Source organism: Anastrepha obliqua, chromosome 3, assembly GCF_027943255.1.
Source record: "Anastrepha obliqua isolate idAnaObli1 chromosome 3, idAnaObli1_1.0, whole genome shotgun sequence".
NCBI lineage: Eukaryota > Metazoa > Arthropoda > Insecta > Diptera > Tephritidae > Anastrepha > Anastrepha obliqua.
Genome location: NC_072894.1, coordinates 132,365,125 through 132,389,460, shown reverse-complemented (window position 1 = coordinate 132,389,460; position 24,336 = coordinate 132,365,125). Strand labels below are relative to the sequence as shown.

Here is a 24,336-nt window from a genome sequence, read left to right as displayed (position 1 = left end):
GCACGCATGCGCGTTGCAAGCAACTGCAATCGGCACAACTGCGGCTGCGCATAGGACATTCAAATTGCATTGTCGGAATGGGCGACTGTACTTTAGCGTTGCGGGGACCGCAATGTTCACGTTGCTGCCTGTATCCTTTTCGTTTGCTTTGCATGTTTGCTTCACGTACGCGTGTACCTTTATGGGACCCCCATTTCGAGATATGCGTATCCTTTCGTTGCTCGCATCTTTTTCTTTCACTTGGCTCATATTTATGCGTGTATGTGTGAGTTTTAACGATTTTTTTATTTATGCTTTGTATGTTGAAACACACACTTACATATACATTTGTATATTAGAAGATTTCTTATTTTTTTCTTAGCATTTCGTGCTGTGCATCGTTCAATATGTCATGAAAATGATCTTTCTTTGCCTTCGCTGGTCGTTGTTGGAATAAACATCTGCTCCAACCACTCATGTGTTTTTGTTTCTGGACTTGTTTTTTCTTTCTTTAATATTTTTATATTATTTTATATTTTTTGTTGTGCTCAGACATCGGTGACCGCCAGTTGGCCCAGGACATATTCATCATTTATGCAACTGCCGATCGTTTCCCTTTCGTTGGCGTTCAATCGATTTTCTTGATTTCTTCTTGAGTATTTTTAAGTAGTTCGTCGAATATCTGCCGTAGCCAGCAATGCCTGTTTAAAATAACTTCCATTTGTAACGCAATTAACATATTAAATAATATATTAAAATTAAAAAATGATTATAAAAAACCTTAAAAATTACAAAAGAAAAATAAAAGGAAATTATAAAAAAAAACATACTTATAAAAAATTACAAAAAATATAACAAATTAAACAAAAAATTCAAAATAACAAAATTGAAAAATAAATAAAAAATTTAAAAAATTAGAGAAAATTAAATAAATTAAAAAAAATTAGAACAGTATAAAAATTAAGCAAAAAATTAAAAACGAAGTTAAATACATAAAAAATTACTAAAAAATCATAAAAATGTATTATAACAATATTATAAAAAATTATAAAAATAAAAAAAAAAACTAATAAAACTATAAAATACTCCAAAAAATCATTAGAAATTGAACCAAAAATTATAAAAAAGTAAAAAAAAATATAAAAAATATCCAGCTGCTAGCGCTGCGGTTTCTTTAGTATACTAGTAATTTTATTATCATGTAAGCTTTCAAAATAAAAAATAAAAAACACATAAAAATTTAATAAAAATTGAAAACACTAAAGTAATTAAAAAAATATATACAAAAATAAAAAATTAGAAAAAAAATTATAAGAATTAAATAAAAATTATACATATTAAAAGAAATCTAAAAAAATATAAAAAATTACAAACACATACAGAAAATTAGAATAAAATTTAAAAAATTATAAACAAAAAACAAAAATTGCGAAAATAAAAAAAATTGTGAAAATTAAAAAGACCAACCAAAAAGAAATTTTGAAAACTGAAAGAAAAAATAAAAAAATGTTTACAGTGGAGAATAACAAAAGTATAGAAATATGTAAAAAAAGTATAGAATATTAAAATAATTACAAGATATTAGAAAAAATATGAAAAATTAAAAAAATATGAAAATTAAAAAATTCGTATGAAAATTAAAAAAAATATATAAAAAATCTTTACGATGGAAAAAGAACATTTTATTTAAAAAAAGTTATAGAATATAAAAAAAAATACAGAACATTAAAAAAATTATGATAAGTTAAAACAAATTATGCAATTATGACAATTAAAAAAAGTTACGAAAATTAAAAAAAATTATGAAAGTTAAAAACGAAATTATGAAAAAAAATATATGTATTTATAGAAAATAATATAATATAGAAAATGTTTACGATGGAAAAAACCATTTGACTCCTTTAAGGGGGGGGGTAGGGTCACAAAATCGAAATTTTTTTTCTTCACTCATCTTATAGTAAATCATTTCAAGAATGTTGTGTCAAAATTTTAAGTGGATCGGAGCAGAACTCTCAAAGTTATAGCCTTTGTAGGCACTCTACCTCGAATGCGGAGCATCGATAATTTCTCAGAGTCATTTTTTCAAACGCGTTTTTCCCGAAACGACTTCTTAAAAGTCGGTGCCAATCACAACTCCGAAACTATTCAACCGATTCTTTTCAAATTTGGCACACGTTTTCTAAATCAAAAATACCTCCCCCCTACACTGTTTTTTTTTTTATTTTTTGTTTTTTAAGGTTGTTTTTCACTTACAAATATGGCGAAATTTTTCGCCAAAAATGCTCGTTTTACGTTTTTTTGCCACCAAAACTACAAAAATGAAAAAAAAAAATTTTATTAATGTAGGGGGGAGCATTACGTCATACTTTAACTGAAAAATTCAAAAATTCGACTTTTTTAGTTTCAGATGATTCTACGACGAATGCCGATTGGCACCGCAGAGCACCTCTCGAAAAACATATCTCCAAAAAAACTCTGTCATGGGCTTATTTGTCAATATTTTATTATTAATATTTTTTAAAAACTTATTGAAAAGATGTACAATAACATGTAACTGATTTTATTAAAGTATCTTAAGCCATATTTCTGTAAAAAATTCACAAAAAAAGTGTTATTTTTTTAGCGCTAAACCCTACCTCCCCCTTAAAAAAAAGTATTGAGTATTAAAAAAATTACAAATTATTAAAAAAACATTATCGAAAACTCTTCACAAAAGTCAAACTATTTTAACTTCTCTGGGCTACTTTTTGTATGGGTGCATCATGTCATTGGTCTACTTAACATACATACATTGATAAATCAACTCAAGATTGATGGCTCAGAATATAAAGAAAATTAGCAACACGGGATCAGTTATGATTGGGGAAATTAACTATCAAAATAGATCGACTCACTGAGAGTTCGAAATTATTTATTAACATGAAATGCCATAAAATATTCAAGCCCTGAATTAAGGGGGTGGTAGGGTTTAGCGCTAAAAAAAAACACTTTTTTTTTGAATTTTTTACAGAAATATGGCTTAAGATACTTTAATAAAATCAGTTGCATGTTATTGTACATCTTTTCAATAAGTTTTTAAAAAATATTAATAATAAAATATTGACAAATAAGCCCATGACAGAGTTTTTTTGGAGATATGTTTTTCGAGAGGTGCTCTGCGGTGCCAATCGGCATTCGTCGTAGAATCATCTGAAACTAAAAAAGTCGAATTTTTGAATTTTTCAGTTAAAGTATGACGTAATGCTCCCTCCTACATTAATAAAATTTTTTTTTTTTCATTTTTGTAGTTTTGGTGGCAAAAAAACGTAAAACGAGCATTTTTGGCGAAAAATTTCGCCATATTTGTAAGTGAAAAGCAACCTTAAAAAAAATAAAAAAAAAAAAAAACAGTGGGGGGCGGGGGGAGGTATTTGTGATTTAGAAAACGTGTGCCAAATTTGAAAAGAATCGGTTGAATAGTTTCGGAGTTGTGATTGGCACCGACTTTTAAGAAGTCGTTTCGGGAAAAACGCGTTTGAAAAAATGACTCTGAAAAATTATCGATTTAGATGCTCCGCATTCGAAGTAGAGTGCCTACAAAGGCTATAACTTTGAGAGTTCTGCTCCGATCCACTTAAAATTTTGACACAACATTCTTGAAATGATTTACTATAAGATGAGTGAAGAAAAAAAATTTCGATTTTGTGACCCTACCCTCCCCTTAAGGCCGTAGGCCGGCGGGCGTCGTATCCGAATGGGTTGGTGCGTGACTACCATTCGGAATTCACAGAGACAACGTAGGTTCGAATCTCGGTGAAACACCAAAATTAAGAAAAACAGTTTTCGGGTGTATTTCTGCCATGAAAAAGCTCCTCATAAAAATATCTACCGTTCGGAGTCGGCTTGAAACTGTAGGTCCCTCCATTTGTGGAACAACATCAAGACGCACGCCACAAATAGGAGGAGGAGCTCGGCCAAACATCCAAAAAGGATGTAAGCGACAATTGTATATATATCATATAATTAAAGCCAAAATATTTACTCATTACTTGTTTGCATTTTTTCCTTGCCTTTAAAAAATCGTTAGATCATAATCATCTCATTTAAACTCTAAGGCCGACAATCATGCCCTGAAGATTCTTCTGTCATACAGCTTTCTTCTATTTTATCCTATGCCATGCAATTCGAGCGCTCCTGGCTAGCTTTCTTATCTCCTGCAGAGAACATCAATAGTTCACAAGCACAACTTTTGAATTAAACAGCGTCGCTGTTATTGACTATGAAGAGATATTTTAACATCAAAACTTCTCCTATACTAACTATCGGAAATTCTCCCACTTTAGGTGAAGCTGCAACTTCAGCCGACGTTGACCATACCACCTAATTAATTTTCGTTTCGGGCTTTGCCTGCCAGTTTAACTTCGCTTCTATAACGAAACTTTATTTTTTTTTTTTATTTCATATTCCTGAATTATTAATTTAAAATTTTACTCTATCTGGGAAAAAACAACGTCCGCCTTTTCCTGGACCACTCGGTCCTTTCGAAATGCTTCAAATAAATAGTAAGGGCCACAATTTATATATTTTTTTCAATGAAAATCCGAAAACAACAACAACAACACTCTGAAAGTTAGGTGAATATAAAAACGTATTCTAAACGACTTGCACCTGGCGATTTTTTGGTTGTTAATCGTTAATCGTTCGGACGTCTGCTCCAAAATTTTTATCTCTTCTAATGGCAGTTGCAACACGACTGCTCCAACACAATCAGCCTTGACTTGCTGCAGCAATCCTTGCAGCAAATCGAATAAAACGAATTATCAAAAATTCCACCAACGGAGGTAATAAAAACGTAGCCCATTGCGGTACTGTGTTGCGCATGCGCGATCCCCAACCACGCAAACAAAACAAAAACCAAAAACAATATCAGCGTTCATGCAACAAACAATAAAATCATATCAAGGTGGATTGCACCTTGATTGTGGCGCGACAAGGTACGGGCAGCACCGACAACGACACCGTCACCATTCACCACCACTACTACTACCGTCAACCTCTTCCTCTGGTGTTTCGCGCGAACGTCTTTCAAAAAATTGCATCTGCTGCAACAACTCGCAATCGCTATTTAGTATTCTTGCAGTTGTTGTTGTGTAGATACCTTTTTGGCGTTTTTTTTCGTATTGTTGTGTTTTTGATAGTGGTGGAAGGTTGCTTGTCATTTTTTTTCTTGCTCTTGTTTTGCTTTATTTTATTTGATTTTTTTTCCGGGTTTCTGAAAATACATGCATACATATATACATACATACATACGTGCATACATATTCCGCTACACGCCGCCTTCTGCCTTTTCTGTCTTTTTGAAATCATCATCTTCGGTTTTTGTTGTAATTGCTGCTGCTGGTGATGTTATTTTAATTTATATTTTGGTGCTTCTGTTGACAGTGACAAGCAACTCTGAGTCGCTGTCTGTCGGTTTAGCTAACAGACGTTTGACTGCAGGGCTTGCAAGCTGCAATCGCGCTGATCGAAGAACTGTTGTGTTTTGTTGTACAGTGGTGGCGAAAATTGTTACTTCAATTGGAAGTAAATGCAATTGTGCTATTTTTTTAATTGTTGCAGTAATTAGCTTATATTAGATGAATACATCTTAAATACAGTGAGTCAAAAAAGTATTCATCCATGATCTACCGATAAGCGACTGTTATCAGAAAAGTTTTTTTCTATCACTTTTGATATTTCAAGATTGCGATAAATTTTGAATTGTGGAATAATTAACCGACATGCTGGGAATAAATCCACGCTTATACGGCGATAGTTCATAAAGGTATGTGAGTATACTTAAATATTTATGATTGACAAAAACATACTTCACTTTCAGGCCGAGCTCCTCGACCGCTCGAAATTTTTTTTTTACTATATTTTTAGCAGTTAGGACCGATCTCAACACGAACTGAATAATTAGTCACTCATAAAACCTCTCAGCTACGGCGGTAGACAGTTCCAAAAAAGCATCGAAAGAAAAATATCGAGTTTAATATCGAACAATACCTTAAAAAAATGTTGCTTTTAATTAAATCACGCTTTGAACTATTAGAAATCTCACTCATTGAACTTTAGAATTCTCGATTGTTGAGAAAAAAGCAGAATTATTAAACTCTTATTTTAGTGATTTTCTCAAAAATACATAGCAATTATGTGATTGAGCATAGTATTTTTGAACACACTGTAGTAAATGTTTTAATTATTTTTATATTAGCAAAATGACAATCATTAATCATGAATTTGGCACAAGTAATAAAGTTTCTGTTGAGTTGTTGTAAATTTTTGTTGGATTTCGCATTATGAGTAACTTGTACCAATGATATTCCCCTCCGCTGTTCTACACTATCATGCTTTGTTGCACAGTAGCTCCTACAGGCACAACAACTACAACAAAGCCAACACACCTCATACACCAACAACTTACCTGCAATCAACCAAAAAGGGACGCACCTTAAAGACTTAACATACATTAAACAACAGTTGGAGAAAGAAAGGTGCCTGCTGCCCCGTAATCTGCTCAATTACATACGAGTACGCGTATGTATTGCAACAGCATCAACCAAGAAGCCGAAGCCGAGCAATAAACGCCGAAAACACAAAGTATATATGTATGTACGAAGCTACCAGCAGGCGCATCATTTTGGAAGGACGAACAACCTTTAGATGAATACCTTTTGGCATCTTTTGGCTGCATCTGTGCGACAATTACTTTGTATACGAGTATCGTGTGTGTGTGTGTGTGTGGGTATTCTTTAGCTTAAAATGCGTGTGCATTTGTACTGTGTTGTGCAAAGTTGCATCTGCTCTTTTTCACAATTTTGCTGCTCCCTCCCTTCTTATAATTTATTTGTGTTTTTTGGCTCAAAAATTTTATGGTTTTTTATTTTGATAAATGCAGCAAGTTTTTTATAGTAAATTTTTGGGAGATTTCAATTTTTTGTTAATTTTTTTCGCTTCTCTTTGCGAATCCGTACCATCTTGAATTGTGCGAGTGCTGCAACCGAAATTTTAAATTCACGTGTGGGTAAATTTGATATCAGGGTCTGGAGACTTATTTGCTGTGTGTTTACTGCCACGCGTCCATTGTTGTGGTTGGCCATCATATTTTTGGCATGAAAGAAGAAGTGAGAACCTGATCAGTAACACATTGGCTGTGGTGACTTTTGAGCGCGTGTCCAAAGCATTTGCATGTCGTTGGGTAATCCTAAACCGGCCGTCCGTCTGTTCAGCTCATCTTCTTAGCAGTTCATAAATTCATAATTTTTTTTAAGATTTTCTTATTTTCTCTCGCATATGCGCCATCCATTGTCACCTCTTTAAATAACCATACAGATATACGCATTAAGTAGGCAAATATGCATTTTACTCGTTTTAAGCAGATTTCGGGGGTTAGTCTGTCCTGAGAAAACTAATATATACATACACGCCCCTAGGGCACACGTGCTTAGCAACACCTAAACATACATATACATACATAGCATAAACATAACTACTTATGCAGTCTCCACCGCACTTGAACTGCTCAAGTGCTCTCCGCTTGCTTTATGACCTTTGTCGTTCTTAAGTCCATTTTGGCAATTGTTGCAAAGTGCAACCAGCCGCCGGGTTCGCCATCGTCAATCAGCACGTATGCCCTTCGGTCGCTTCAAGTGCACACTTCTCATGTTCAGGCGCATTCGGGTACTCGTTTAGCAGCAGGCAGATGTCAACAACAATTACTCCTACACTCACTCGCTCAGTGCATACAATATGCTGATTTTGACTTGCAGCACTTCACATTACCCCAATTGCTCTCAAATTCCATACAGGGGTAAGACTGCTTCCTCATATTTCACATTCAAGTGTTGTTTGTTAGTTGATGATGGCCCTGTTTAATATATTATTTCCTCCTCTTTGCAATGCTCTAAGAAATATGCTCGTCATGCAAAATATTTATATGAGTGCAGTATTTTTGAAGTATTCACCTTTTGTCACACTTTCCAGTAGTGCAACGCTATTTATTTGCTTCTCTTTTTTGCCAACTTAGGTTCCACTTATGGTTTATTATTTGTGGTTTAAGGAAATGATTCAGCAAAAATTCATTAAAATAAGAGAAAAATATTAAATATTAAAACACAATAGTTGGTAAAAAGAAAAGTGCCGTCTCTTCTGATGCCAATATTGTTTCTTGTTTTTCTTAACACAAAGTGTATATCACATCCATCCCGATAAACTGGATTAATTCTTGACTCTCGAACTACCGCCCTAGCACGAAATGTTTTAACACATCGTCCAGCTTACCTCTACCGATTAGTGATCTCCAATGCATAATAGGTATATCCGGTCGAAAAGTCTCATCTATCTCGCGAAGGCATGGACGGCATTTCATATTTACTTGTAGGAACCTTTTTTTCGTAGTTTTAATAGGGCCCTGGCTGTGAATGAAAATGTAGATTTCATAGCTCGATGCCTGTGATGCGACCTTTGAAACAACCATCAGCTCAGACTGAAAATCGCTATGAATCGTATGAATAAGCAGGCGAAACAGAATTGCTTGCCTTAGTCTTCTGAGGTACTGGAGGAGCGAATGATGATTTTAGTCTTGAGTGCGCTGTGATCGACATAAGGATGTGGGCTATATATTAAATACATAGTAAGAAAAAGTAGTCTAACGCCGGTTAAGAGCATTTTATGACATCATAATTCACAAAAGACCAAAATATCACTGTTTTTGGAAAACGAATTTTTAATTTGAAATCGAATTTCTGTTCGCAAGTGTACTTGATGGCCGCGATTAGGTCCTATCGATCCAAGAATATACCCTTGCTTTAAATACATAAATAAAGAGTAATCAGATTGGAGATACTTTTTCCAAAAGGTTTTTTTTTTTGACAGAACACGCGTGACTACTGTTAAACTAAATATAAAATTTGTTTCAGTATCCATTGACATATCATCATGGAAAGACTTACATTTATAAATCGTACAATTTTTCATCGAGCGCTCAGGCCAACTTTTTGGCCTAATGGCTACGTCAATAAACAAAATTGTCATATTTGGGCTAAAGAGCAAGAACGTCTATTACATCCATTGAAAACCACTGTTTGGTGTGGCCTGTTTCTGGAGGAATCATCGACCCATATTTTTTCAAAGACGAGGCTGGCGCCAATGTAACAGTGAATGGCGAACGCTGACGCGCCATGATAAACGACTTTATGATGTCTGAAATTAAAGCCCATGATCTCCGCAACATTTGGTTCCAACAAGACGGTGCTGCTTGCCATACAGCCCGTGAGATAATGGATTTACTGCGTCGTCGTTTCAGTGAGCAATTTATCTCTCATCTCGGAGCAGTAGATTGGCCACAAAGATCTTGTTATACCACACCTTTGCTGTTATTTGTGGGGGTATGTAAAGTATAAATGCTTTGCAGATAAACCAGCTTTGATTGAATCATTGGAAGACAACATTATTACAGTTATTCACGAGATATCGACCGAGGTCCTTCAGCGAGTCATTCAAAATTGGTGTTTACGGATGACCGAAATACGTCGCAGTTGCGGCCAACATTTGAAAGAGACTATCTTTGAAAAATAAATGTCATGAGTCGTTATACACAAAAATAATAAAGATTGCCCAATCAATTGAAATTTTTGTTGTTTTATTTCAATTTAAAATCTGATACCTCTACCCTTTATTAGTTTAAAGTTATTTGTGAATGTTTCAATTGCTTAGCGCCTTTTGATACGCCGCTCGCAGATTCTTTATTAAGCGCTGAGCCGAGCCTCTCCGCCAATTTATGGTGTGTTGCCCTATAAAGGTAGGAACCTACAGTTCAATGTCGACTCCGAACAGCAGACGGTTTTAATGAAAAGTTTATTTAATGGCAGAGAAGCGCTCAGAGGTTTGCCATTACCAGCCGAGCGATGACCGCTGTTAGGAAAAACCTTTTCTGTCATTTGGTGTTTCATTTTATGTTATGTGAGGGTCACCCCTCGATTCCTGTAACCTACTTTTGCTTTAACCAGAGCTTCGATTTGCTCTAAAACCTATAAAACGCCATTATATTGATAACTGCAAAACCAAACTATTATACTCGGTAAATGCCTAAAAGGCCCAAAACATGATTTCTATTATATATATAATATAAAATGTATAGCCCTTAAGCCAATAAACAAATCATTAACCACCTTGCCAGCCATGCCGTGCAAAAGCAAATGTTGACTTCAAGTATACTCCACTTTTATTTTCACTTTGCTCGCCGCTAGCCGCCCAGTTATATCCTTTGTTTGTTCGCCATATCCTAAACGATTGGTTTTCTGCTTTTTGCTCTTTTTTGGTTAGAATTCAAGAAAAACAGCTGCCAGTGTCCTTTTCGTTTCTTCGAAACCAACTCAGCGAGCGCCACGGCTCACTGTGTCAAGCAGTCAAGCAGAGCGACTCGCCTTACAAGGCAACACCGGTTGCTATAAAAATTAGATTTCAATTTGATTTCCATTATGCCGTTGTTGTTGTTGTGGGGAATAGTGAATCGGTAAGCAAGGGCGTGTGTGTTTACTCAACGTAAATACGACTTGGCTTTATATTCCGCTATTTTGTTGTTATTTTTGTGTTTTGTTTGAGTGAGGGATCCTTTGAATGTGGCTGTGCGCCAGGACACAGGAACTAACAGCTTCCTGTTGATGTTTCTGCAGTTAGTTGCCCGCAGGCAACTATTGGACACAACTCAAGTGAATGTATTTGCTGCTTACATGCATTTACAAGTGTATTAGTAAAAGCAATAAATCTCGCTACGCAACTGAGCATACGAGTACATACACCACTCGACAAAACAATAGCACATCAACACTTTCTCCAGGGAAATTTTTATATAGAGAAAATGCAAGACATCGTCAGGGAAAAAAATTGTAAAAAATCAACGAAATTTTTTGACAGCTTTAAACTTACATTTAATTAAACTAAAATTTAATTCCGGGACTAGGCTCAGGCTATCGGAGGGTTTACAGGTGGTGGATCGTGAAATGGCCAACTAGCGGACACCGTCAACTTTTTAGTCAGCTGCGAATACCCAAATAAGCAGCCCCCAACCACGAGCGGCATAAGTAAACTAATGTGTCGGGCAAGTAGACGCGAACATGTAAATGGAAATGGATTTTGTTTTGGAATATACATAGTTGTAATAAAATGAGAATACAAAAATGATTTTGACGATGGCTTAGAATGAAAGAGAAACTAAAAAGCATGAATAAACCATAAAACTGCATACCAGCATTTTTCTAGAAATTCTATTTAAAAATTGTTTAATTGTGAATTTTTTGGAATTTTTCTAAATTTGTCTTATTCTGCATAAAGTTTGAAATTTGAATTTATATAGTTTTTGTTAGGCAATATACTATACTTTTATAAAACATAATGAATATTTAAAAACGAAAAACGGAAAACAGTCAAAACTGGTCAAAATGTTGATGAGCTATCACTTGCCGCGGGCTGTAGTTAGTCACAAAAGCAAATGCTAAGTATTTAGTATGTAAGAAGAAGTATGTAATAACAGCAACCGACTAAGTAATTTGTACGCGTCAGTGTCACAAAGCAGCAAAGTGTCAATGTCGGTGTCGGCATGGAACCGGGTGACCATGGCCTTGCCACACCAGGCGTGACACTCATGCATACTCGTACTAGTCAGTGTGTTCGACTTTGATGTTGAGATTTGTCTAAAGAAATTCCTACATCTGTTCAATGCAAACGCAACGATTTTACCGTCATTAGGGTTGCTACTAATTAAGCATCTAATGGTAGTCAACAAGTTGTAGTTTCCGTTTTTGATTACACAAATTCCCTCTCCTCACTTTGCAGTCAACAAAATTTTTGCAATCACTGTACTCCAAGCAACCGGTAGATTGTTCCTTTCTCTGTTGTAATTTTTGGACAAAATGTGCAAATTTCATGAGAAACCCTTGCAACAGCCTTTTGATCCTGCTGTGTTATTCGAGCAAAGCGAAATGTCCTTTCACCACAAACATCTAATGCAGGCCATGATCAGACAGATGGGGAGATTTCTTTCTTCCTTTGAATTCGTGTGCTCATTTGCAATGTTCAATTGCGAAAACTAACAACGATATTGTAAATATTTGCAAAAGCAACAGAAACAAAAAAAAAGAAATTAATTAATGGTGCACCTGAATAGTGTGCAACACTTAGTTGTAGCCTATGAATGCTTCATTCATTGAAATGAAAAATGTAAATAAAGTAATAAAGGATTTGTAAAACTTTTGTTAAAAAAGTCGTTCGTTTTAAAGGACGAGTTGATAACTCCAGCTAGATTGTGTCACCCATTCACATTTTTTTGTTTTTGTTTGTAAACAGAACTTCTTTTGAAGCTAACAATTTCTTAGAAAAACGGCCACTTCGTTAACGTTAAATGGCACAGCTTGAGTTTTTGCAAAAATAAAAAAAAATTCCTATACAGTGTAGCCTAGTTTTCTTTGTAGAAAATTCTTCGGTTTTGACAACATCAATCAAACACTAAATTTATCACTGCTCAGCATTGATTTGTAGTACTGGTAGAACAACTTCAAAACGCCTGTTCATTACTGAGTTTTAACCATTTTCGCTGTTGGTATTTTAGCGCGAAAGAGAAACTACCTTCAATTCATGGCTTTTTATACGACAAACATTCTTCCATCGATGAACAAGAGAAAGGAGAAGGAAACCAAAACTCGTTTCTACCAACTTTCGAAACATTCATATCGGCAAGGATGTCGTCACGAAGAGAAAGTCATGTATGGAGTTTTCAACGTCATGAGCAAAAAAAAAATGACTAAGAATCGATAGGCGAACCTTAACAAAACCTCGATTTCGCAGATCTGTAGCTCTAAGTTCTATCAGAAGAAGCTCTAATCTAATTGTAAGCACAAACAAATTCTAACCCGTTGTTATTTATTATAAACACCACCTCCATCAAAAAGTTACCGGAATATATTCAGAAAATTCAAAATATATATACTAGTTTATTACTCAAAAGTAATATTATCGCCTTCAAAGTACTCCCCATCAACTGCAGCGCACTTACGCCAGCGTTTGATCCAGCTCTCGAAGCACTTCTGGAACTCTATTTTCTGTATAACCATCAAGTGGTTTTCGATGTTTTCATTACTTCCTTTCGGCTGTTAAAACGCGTTTCCCGTATTCGTGTTTTGACTCGATCAAACAGAAAAAAATAGCAGGGAGCCATTTCAGGTGAATCCGATGGCTGTTGGATGATATTCGTTTCGTTCTTGGTCAAAAATTTGATCAACTTTTCTTTCACTTTAATTATTTTTTAATCAGTCGATGGCCTATGGCCCACTCGTAAAAAGGTTCCTAACAGATCTAAGGTTTCGGTTTAAAAAATCGAATGAAAGTGCAAAGGTAGATTTACTCAAGCCGGCGCAACTTTTACAGTTGTCAAGATGATCAGTTTTTTGTTGACACGGCTAGGCATTAAATTGTCTCAGACACTTCTCTCACACATTCGTCTACTTGCTGTTTATCTGGAGTATTGCTATGCCCAGAGCCTTAGTACTTATTCAAATTAAGTTGTGGTTTTTAAATTTTGTTGCACTTATTTTTAACCAAATTACGATTTCATGAAATTCCAATTAAATACAGAACCACACAGGGGAAAATCCCTTTCGCGATCTCCTTGGTATTCTTCCCGATTTCGTTCAAAGAGTTTACGTTTCACTTCATTTTTATTTCATCATTGTACATATGTATGCTTGCATGTTTGTATATATAATACGTATTTAATTTTTGTATGTCTTTCGTTTATTTGTTTGTTACATAATTTTAATAATTGCTGCTGGTTACGTTTGTTCTTAAATTCCAAACAAGAAACCAATAAATAATTTCTAACAATTACACATTTAGATAATTGTGTACAATATAGTATTTAATACTTTAATTAACACATACACTCATGTATTACAAGTACAAGTTTGTCGGTATGTACATGAATACTATCTGTGTTTAAGAGTTTATATAATTTTAAAGTTTTTTCCTGCATTTGCATAACTTTTTTCGAAGTAAAGAGAAAAATATCCACAATTTGCTTTGGAAAAAAATTTCATACTGGAAAGTAAAAAGTGAAATATGTGTTAAATCGCGCTAAAGTATGCTTCATTAAAAGAAAGTCAGCTAAAGCTCAAATAAATCTCTTAGTACTGGAGCTCATATGAGGAGCGAAATAATAATAATAATCAGAAAAATGTAGCATAATTCATTATTTTTTCTTTTCTTTTTTTCCTTTTTTCTGCTGATATTATTATATTTAAATTATGATCCCTATTGATTGTGAAGTTTCTAGATTTTCACCAAAAATTTGTTAATAATATTTTTCTCTCATAATTATGAAGCTCCCCAAAGTTGAGTCAGTAAATCGCAAATATTTTTCTCTTAACCATAGAGTGTTTATTTTTTATTTCATTTTTTAATTTTAATTTTTTTTTTAAATTTTTTTTTTTAATGTTATTTTTTTGATTTTAAATGATATATTTTCTAATAGACAGTAATACTATGTATGTATTAGTATGCATGTATGTATATGGGAAAATATATTTATATTTGTATGCATGTGTTATACATATTTTATATATAGACATGAAATAAGTTAATTTCTTTTTAAAATCTTTGTATGTATGCGTATTTTTTATGTATGCGTATAGCAGATATTTTAATCGCTTTGACCACGCCTTTTACAATTTTACGACAGAAACAAAAAATTTAGATGAAAAACAACTAAAAATAAAAGCAAAAAAAAAAAACATACAAATACAAAAATAAAATAAAACTTTAACAAAAATAAAAGTAAAAAAAATGTACCTACATTCTGTCAAACACGTGCTGGAAATTGATCACATAAAAGTCCGTTTAAAGGAATCGCCAAATTTCTCAAAAAAAAAACAAATCATAAATAAGGAATCTGAGGCGTTTGGTAGAGCAAATTCGTTGAAGAGACCAGATTTTTGAAAAAAGTCTTTTGAATCGTGCCGAATGATAATAGACCAACATCATAAGCAAATTTTTTTCAGGCCAAGAACGAAATAAATGCCATCCAATTAGGATTCACACCTGATGTGCTTTGGTCAATAACTATGATGAAAAACAAAATTGTGTGGAGAGAGAACTTCGGCTGCCACGTCACGGTAGTGATTAGCCAGCCGAATTCTGCACGAACATTTCACATGCATTCACACACTAGTCCAATCAGTCGTTGTTGAGATGGCAACGAAGTGACATTGTGTTGATTGTTTTCGTAAATCGCTAATACATTCTTAGTTTTTTCGTAAACAAACCGATTCGTAGCTCCTGCTACGTCAGCCCTACGGCCGATTCTGTCAAATTCACGGAGAGCCGGCTAACGGTCTGATATTGGTAACACCATAAAAATCTTCTCACTATGGTTTCGACTGACTTTTCTCTCCAAAATCCAAATTGCCACTTCGAAGCACTTCCGTTTTCAGTCGTTAGAGAACATAAGAGAGAACTCGTTTCCGGTAAATGAGTTTCAACAGTTTTTTTGAGGGATGAATTTAAGTCTTTAGCATTTTCTTCCATATAACGAATGCGCGAAATTGTCTCAAACATTTCTCTCGTCTACTTCCTTTTTATCTGTTGAAGAAGCAATAGCTTTTAAATTCCGGAAGATGGGCTTGAAAAGTGCTTTGATGGATGAATTAGTTTAGAAGGTGCCTTCTTTGGAGGTTATGCATTAAATAATTTAAGTGAATAATAAATAAATATTATGTGGTTTATTGAAGAAGTCCCGACACTTTTTTGGCAGAATATATTTATTTTTATTTTTTTATTATATTTATTTTTATTTTATTTTTATATTTTATTTATTTTTATATTATATTTATTTGTATTCTATTTTTATTTAATTTTATTTTTATATCATATTTATTTTTACATTATATTTAGGCTTTTATTTTTTATAATTATTTTTTTTTATAAAAATATAATTTATACTATAATAAAAACGACAATAGACCATATGTAACTTAAAAATTAAAAAAAAATCCAATTTTCACGAAATTTCCAACCGTGATATTGTAAAAACCGTAGTCACTTACCACTCCTCTCTTTTCTCTCTTACTAATATCAAATTAAGGTACTTGTGCTTTTTGTGCTTGGAACTGATGATTTACAAGTATTTAATTATTTCTTGTATGTATGTATGTATGTACATATGTAGATATCGGCAAATTGTTGACAAAACCAAAAAGTTAATATTGTGTATCAATTTTAAATAAAAAAATTTGTAATTCATAACTCCACACATATCTTCGATTTATAAAATATTTTAAGTAGTTGTACATTTTGAAATTTTACTGAGGTAAAATAATAATAATTATTTAAAGGCCTGTAAATAAGTTCTCAACAGGTGGAAAGCGCTAAGCCGAATCAAGTGGTTTTGTCAAAAGTCAACTACTACATTGACCAGCGTAACTGGAAAATATTATACAAACAATTTTTATTTATATTTTAAACAAAAAATGAGAAAGCAAAACATTTAAATTTTTTTCAGTATTTGCTCGATATTTTTGTCTTTTTAATTTGTAGCCGTCTTTCCCTTATCTTGTCTTTGTGTCTAAATCATTAACCAGTTAAACTTATTAATAACAAGAAACCTCAATAAAGTAGCGCACTAATAAATCATTACACTTTGTTTATTATGCAAATATACTATGTATGTATGTATGCATGTATGTATGTGGGTGTATAATAATTACATAAAATTCTAATTGGCTGGTCACTAGAATTTTAGGATTATACGTGGACTTTGAATCTTTTTAAATGATTAGGTCACAAAATCGTTCACTTTACGTAGACCACAAATTCATATCAGTTGAAGCAGGAGTTACGTAAATAAATGCAAATTTCGCACAAATCATGTCAAGACCTGTATATTCATACATATGTACATATGTATGTCTGTATGCGTGTGATTCCCTTCTCGATAACTCGTGTGGAAATGAAACATAGAAGCAATCACAACGAAAACTGAACAAGTTTGAACTTGCATGGAAAGATTACTCACGCCACTCACAACAATAGACTGAGCACGTGAGCGCTCCTAATGAAGTGACTCACGAAAAAGTCACATACTGATACATACATACATATATATGTATAAACATTCTTAAAAATTTAGCAATTTAGTGTCCCACAGGCAGTCGCTATAAATACAATAAATCAGTATGTATGTATGTATATTATGTACATATATAAGTATGTCTTTATGTATCTAAGTTGATTTGATAAGAGTACAGCTTAAAAAAAATATTTTAAAAGTCTTTAGTCTAAAAAAATCAATACATCGAAAATATACCTATGTATGTACATAACTATTTGTGCTCACCCGTAAATGCATAAAAGTAAATTCAGTATAGAGTTCAAAGATCATACTATATGGTAACGGAAATGTAAGGTCCTCCCCCCCATTCCAGTAACTTAAGTTTGTCCCTCATCGTCCACTTCATCCCCATCGACATCGACGTCCTCCTCTACAATCGGTTTCTTATCCTCCAGTTTCCTGCCAATGAAGCGTTGCATTACTGTCTTCTTAATAACACCTGCTCCAACAGTGCCGCCCAAACTAATGGTAAAGCCACCGCCTGTGGCACCCCAGTGTGATTTGCCCGCCTCTGTAGAGGTCATCAACATCGAATAGGATGAGCACACCTCACCCTCCTTGCTGTGATGTATGCCGTATAGAAAGTAGATCAACATACCGATAGCCACCCAAATGAAGAAACGCAGCCAGGTGAGTGCACTCAAATGCACCATCAGCACAATGTTGCAGAAGATGCTTAGCGTCGGCACGAATGGCACGAGCGGCACTTTGAAATTAAGTCCACGCGTATTCTGATGATGCACTGCAATCACTGCCACACAAGCGCCTGCTATGAAAATCATAAAGCCATACAAGAGTAGCGCCCACCATGTACCCGTATAGAGTTCAGTCCACGAGACTTCGAGTTGAAAGCAAATGGCAAAGCTGAGCACCGAGAAGAGCAGCACCGAAGCAGATACTGCCGCGCCGGGTTCGAAACGTCCCAGTAGTGGTTCGAGCCAACGAAATTGCGGTTTCAGACGTCCAGCGAGTGCGCCTTCGATCAAGTCGCTGGTGGGTGAGGCGGTGTCGATGCTCGATTGGGAAGTATTGTCGTCGCCATCCTCGTCGGAAGTGTCAGGCGCATAGATGGCATTCTCTTGACTGGCCAGCGGTCGGTAGCGCAGTATAATAACACTTGCGGATACGATGGTGTAGGCAAGTAGTGTGCCAATCGACATGAACTCGACCAGTTTCTCCAAATCAAAGAGCAGAGCGAGTGTCGCGCTTAGTAAGCCAGAAATTACTAGATTCAGCACCGGCACTTGCGTTGTGGTGTTGATCCGGCCAAAGCAACTGAAGAGCAGACCGTCTGAGGCCATGGCGTACATGCAGCGCGGCAAAGCAAACAACGAGCCCAAGAGTGTTGTGGTCATGCCGCAGAGTGCACCAATCGATATTATGTATTTAGCCCAAGGTAGATCCATCTGTCCGAAAGCTTCTGGTAAGGATGCGGCCGGATTGATTTCCCGTATCGGTATCATTAGCGTGAGTGCAGCCGAGACTAATATGTAACCCACTGTAACTGCGCTGAGCGAGAGGAGCGTAGCTATCGGTATGGAGATAGTAGGGTTCTTTGCCTCCTCCGAGGAGGTGGCAATGGAATCGAAGCCAACAAATGCGTAGAAACAAGTTGCTGCACCGGCAATAACACCACCAAATCCGTAAGGCAAGAAACCACCTTCCGCTTCTGACCAATTCTTTGCGTCGGCATACCAGAAACCCACAGAGATTACTAAAATCATAACGGCAATGTTCACCAAAGTCAGCAAGCCATTGAAAACAGCTGTGGCCTTCACTCCAATGCCCAACGCGGCGGCATACACCAGGCACACCAAAAATGCCAACACATCAGGATAACGCGCGAACAACTGCTCATGGAGCTCACCAGTTATGGAAAGTGTCGTATTGCCAATCCAACCGCCAAGCATCGAATCCACGTAACCGCTCCAGGCACGTGCCACCGAAGCTGCACCCAACATATGCTCCAAGAGTATATTCCAGCCGATGACAAATGCCCAAAATTCGCCAATCGAAATGTAGGTGTAGACATAGGCGGAGCCTGCTTTAGGGACGCGTGTACCGAATTCCGCATAACAGAGAGCGGCCAACATTGAGACAAAACTGGCCAAGATGAAAGAGAGTATTATGCCAGGGCCTGCCATGTCCTTGGCCACCGTGCCGGTGAGGACGTAAATGCCAGCGCCAACCATGTGGCCAATGCCTGAAACAAGGTTCGGAAAGGAGTTCACAAGAAATTTTATTTTGTACTAATATGGAAAGAACTGAGTGTATACAATTTTTGTTAATTATGTATGTATTAGCATATAGTCATTCACGACGTATTTGATACAACATTTTTTTTTTTTTTGTAAAGTGTTTTATATTTCATAATTTTTTTGCATTTGGAGAGAATTCACCCCTAAGCTTAAATGGTAGAGCATCTTATTATTTCCAATTTTTGAGGAAGTTAGTACTTTGTTGGGTATCCTTTATTATCAATTACAGCTTGAAGTCTAAGTGGCATGGAGTCAACCAATTTTTTTCTGTATTCTGGGCTAATTTGGTTCCACTCTTCAAGTATTGTCATTTTAAGATCAGATTTGTTATGGATGACATCTTTTCTTATATTTGTCTTCAAAACCGACAACAAATTTTCGATTATGTACGTCATCTTCAATTTTTACCTCCGTCGCCCGTCGTTCGGCCACTAAAACAGTCCCTCCTCTCCTTCTGGGGTGACTCCCTTCCCGGAACTACTTTCTGCATTTCTTCGAGAGGGTCACGCACGGCATCCATAAAGAACCAATTCTATTAACCCACGTCCGGGTCCACCATATTTGTAGCCAGCTTTCATGCTATAGGCTCGTCTTCTTGTGTCTCTATGTGCCCATTTACGCAGGGAAACATTTTGTTCGTGGGAGAAGGACGGCCGCGGAAGAGATAGGGAATTTTGTCTCCCGCAATTTCCAATCTTAAATCTCTCCGCTTTACATTTTAGCGGGTTGCAGAATATATCCGAACCAGAAGATGCTAAAGTAGTAAACGCCAAAATGTTGCCGAAAACAATTTTGCCCATGTGACCGCGAATAAAACATTAAAAGAGAATTTCTAGGGTCTCTCTTCCAGGTGTCTTCGTGTGTAAATCGGCACTATTCACTTCCCCGAAGTTCATTTGAACCCATTTGCCTCTTTATGGAATAACCCTCTCTGTCCATTAGTCACTCGGTTCAGTATCCCATAGGTTTTGCGACCTGCCATTTAAAATTGCTTCCCTCAGTACTCTTCGAATAGTTTCTGGATGGTGAGTCTTACCTAAATCCTTTTTGGCTATTTCAGTTAACTTTGGAGCGCTTGTTGCTGGAGTTTTCTGCACTTGACGCACTAACCACTGACACTCTTTCTCGGTGAAAGTTTTATTTGAAGCCTGTTGACGAACTTAAATGTAAAATTTCTGCTATTTTACGTGAAATAAACCAAAATTAATAAAATATCTGCATACTCTGCTTTTCCATTTTCGCAAAATATTGTAAAATATAGAACACTTTGCAAAAAAAAAAAATTTATCTGTATCAAATAAGGTGTAAGTGACTGTATGTATGTGCGTATTTATGTTTAAAAAAATTAATATTGACGGTGCGACAATCAAAATTAGTTGGAAAAAAGTGGATAGGGGCACCAATCATTGATTACGAGTGGTCGACGTTTTCTGTTTCTTCACATATGGAACCGTCGCACCGTCAACTACATAGATAATTACCGATAATATTAACAATACTGTTCATGAATTTCCGGTAAGCAACCTGCGGCATTTATCTTTTACTCACCCAACAAAGTGATGTCGACAGTGTTGAGGCAACGCTTCAGTGGCGTCTCCATGACGTCCAAGGGCACCGGCTTCGTGCGATTCATCTTCGAGCACAGGCCAGACATAACGTGGCCGAGTATAATGCGACGCGTACTGGGCATATTGACGTGAAAGGCACCAGGAAGGTATTAGGAAGCCCGAATACTACAATTTAATTTTTTTTCACGGAAATTTACAGAACTTTAATTTTGTGATTACGAAAAAGCCCAATTAATTGAGTGCTTCTGCACCAGAACGCGACGCCTACGGTTATGCAAAAGTGCGACGTCACTACTCAGCATATGTCACGGAAATGTTACATATTTTTAGGCTGTTGTGGACTTTCTGCTGGTTTTCAAAAATAATATGCAACTTTCACTTGAAAAACGTGTTTACAATTTATATTTAGTACTCGTTTTATATTTCACGCAATTAATAAACTATTTCAAGTTTCTTATTGCAAAGCCGCAGTTGCTGTTGCAATTTTCTCAACTGACAATTGTCCCACAGACGTCAATGCCGTTGTGGGAAAATTTGTATCGAAGGAAATTGCGATTAAATATTTTAGTTACGGCGCATGTGCGCGAAATCCATTATCAGGTGCAACTGTAGTATTTTGAAAGCGGTTGGGGGAAGGAAGGGGCGGTGTTTATGTAAACTGAAACTTTGTTTACTTTCGCGTACGTTGGCAAGGCGCCGTGAACTTTTGATTGTTGCTGTAATGTCGGCCACTTGTTGAGGAGGCACAGCTGGACCGAGCGCATAGTTAGCTACCTTGGCAACGCCACCACCATCACTCACACCAATACTTACCCACATGTTCTTTGAGAAGAGCGGAAATAAAACTTCCTTGTAATGGCTTTTGTGATTGCTATTTTTGTAGACGTTGTTAGTGCATGAACTTGAACTTCCTAAATGCATTTACACGACGCATTTTACTCACCGCTTGCTGGCAAGTGGGTAACCGCAAACTTAGTTCAGCCAGATCCAGAAGTAGTTTTCACATATGCAGGTGGTTGTAGCCGCCCTTGCTTTAATCTGATTATGCGGTGTGATATTTAAATGCATATTTTTCCTGCAACACTAGAACTAACGCACACACACAGGGGAGCTAAGTAATTTGCAGCCATAATTTAGTTACGGCGCCTGATGAAAATATTAAAATTATTAGTTTTTTATATTCAATTTTGCCTTTTCGTTATTTACTGCATTAGCTGCAGGATGGACCTGAAGAGCGGTTATATTGAAATAATTGTATACGATTTTTCCAATAAACAACAAATTTTACTAATATCAGTTAGGTACTAAACGGATAATAAGCAATGTCTCAACTAATATTTTCGCCTTATACATAAAATAGTATATGCGTACTTTTCACTAAATTAAGCTGCGTATTGTTTTTGCATAACTTTAATTGCATAACTTTCCTTCGACCCCTTTCGAGCGCTTGTAGCTTCAACTATTATGTTCATTGCCTTACAAAAGTCAATTACAGTTTAAATGGCTTTTTTAAATGCGCCTATTTCTCTCTAAATAAGAACTGCTGAAACCAATCCTACTTAATTTCTCGGCGTCTCTTGCGCTCCTTCTGCCTTTGCTGTTTGCTCTTGTCGTTTCTTTAAGATACTCGTTATGAAAAATTCACCCGCCTTATATGAACTACGCACCAGCGGACCACTAGCGGTATACAGGAAACCCAATTCATTGCCACGCGTCTCCCAATGCTTGAACTTCTCAGGTGTCACATATTCAATGACTTTTAAATGTCTATTAGTCGGTTGCATATATTGACCTAAGGTTAAGCACTCCACACCTGCTTCGCGTAAGTCTTGCATGGTTTGTTCAATCTCAGCATCTGTTTCACCCAAACCAAGCATGATGGAACTCTTTGTTACGAGTTTGGGATTAAACTGCTTTGCTTCGCGCAACACGGCCAACGTCTGACGATAGTGCGCGCGCCGATCACGTACAAATGGCGTCAGCTTTTCAACAGTTTCGATATTGTGCGCATATACGTCAAGGCCGCTGTTGGCTATTGTTTCCACACATTTTAAGTCTCCGCGAAAATCAGGCACCAAGCACTCAACGAAAATGTTAGGGTTTCTGTAAAACGAAGAATAGTATATTAATATAATTAGTTATTCAGTTAAAATAAAAAAAAACCTTACCGTTCTTTGATTTCACGCACAGTTTCTGCGATGTGTTTTGAGCCGCCATCGGGTAGGTCTAAAATTAAAAACAACAAAGTCGTAAATATTCTCGGTTTAGAAATAATCTGTACCATCTCGGTCAACTGAAGTCAGCACAATATAATCTAAGCCCCAGGAGGCAATAGCCTTGGCTGTATTCACCGGCTCAGCGGAATCCAGCGGTGGTGGCTTGCGGGCAGTTTTGACAGAACAGAAGCGGCAACCACGCGTACAAGTATCGCCCATCAACTGTAAAAATGAGATAAGATGAGAATGTAAACAATAAGAACTAGTACAGTGAGTGAACGCAGTAAAAGGTTATCAGCAAAGTTCACAAAAGCAAACACATCGTGAATATACCAAGTAATACAACTAAACCATTTACTTTCTTAATTGTTGTTTCTGTTACTTGTCCTTACCATAATAGTGGCGGTTTGTGTGCCATGTTCGCCACCACCCCAACATTCGCCAATATTGGGGCAACGTGCTTCCTCACACACTGTAGCCAATTTCAATTCACGTAGCTGTGTTTTTATTTTAGCAAAATTCTTTCCCATTGGTATAGTGGTTTTCAGCCAAGGGGGCAGTCGCAGTCGCTCATTTTCGCCCTTTTCCCGACGCAATTTGCCCTCGTAGGCTGTCCATTCCTCCCGCGTAAACTCTGGATTTTGCACGAAATCCTGGAAATTTGGTCCTTTTACCAGGCGTTCACGTATTTCTTCGAGTTTTTCGTTAGCTGCTGGAGCTGTTGCGTTAGTTGACGCCTTTCGCAGTGCACCACAAGTGCTGCTATGCTGTGAGTGATTGGAAAATGGAATCAGCTAATAAATTTGTTTCTTTTACAACACTCACCACACGCACCGGCGATTTAGGAACGCACTGTCGTAGCATATTGCTATGAATTTTCGCTTTATAAATCTGAACTGTGGTCCTATATTTTGTAAAATAATACGTGAGAATTAAATAATCAGCAGCTGAGGACAGCTGATTTTGAAGACTTAAAATTTGTAGTAGCGTAAGTGTTGGACATCAGAGCAATAAATGGCTTCGAAACTGTGACCGTTGGATAATAATGTACTACTTACCGTCAGATGGCGCTATGATTTAATTAAAAAAGCAATTGTTTGTTCCCACTGATATGTATGATGGCGAATACTGTTGAAATA

General features: G+C 36.2%; 2 protein-coding genes across 2 annotated transcripts; both read right to left on the bottom strand.

The window, feature by feature from the left end:
• Positions 1 to 16,012: 16,012 nt before the first annotated feature.
• Positions 16,013 to 21,497, bottom strand: LOC129240943 (cationic amino acid transporter 4). Its single transcript, XM_054877021.1, has 2 exons — positions 20,962 to 21,497; positions 16,013 to 19,358 (listed from the first exon to the last, which is right to left on the bottom strand). The coding sequence occupies exons 1-2, from the start codon at positions 21,101 to 21,103 to the stop codon at positions 17,473 to 17,475; spliced, it is 2,028 nt and encodes a 675-aa protein (XP_054732996.1). The 5' UTR covers positions 21,104 to 21,497; the 3' UTR covers positions 16,013 to 17,472.
• A 712-nt stretch (positions 21,498 to 22,209) lies between these two features.
• Positions 22,210 to 24,173, bottom strand: LOC129242638 (lipoyl synthase, mitochondrial). The gene is made up of 5 exons (XM_054879397.1): positions 24,023 to 24,173; positions 23,590 to 23,964; positions 23,263 to 23,419; positions 23,150 to 23,207; positions 22,210 to 23,084 (listed from the first exon to the last, which is right to left on the bottom strand). Exons 1-5 carry the CDS (start codon positions 24,059 to 24,061, stop codon positions 22,541 to 22,543), a joined length of 1,173 nt encoding a protein of 390 aa, XP_054735372.1. The 5' UTR covers positions 24,062 to 24,173; the 3' UTR covers positions 22,210 to 22,540.
• Between the last annotated feature and the right edge of the window lie 163 nt (positions 24,174 to 24,336).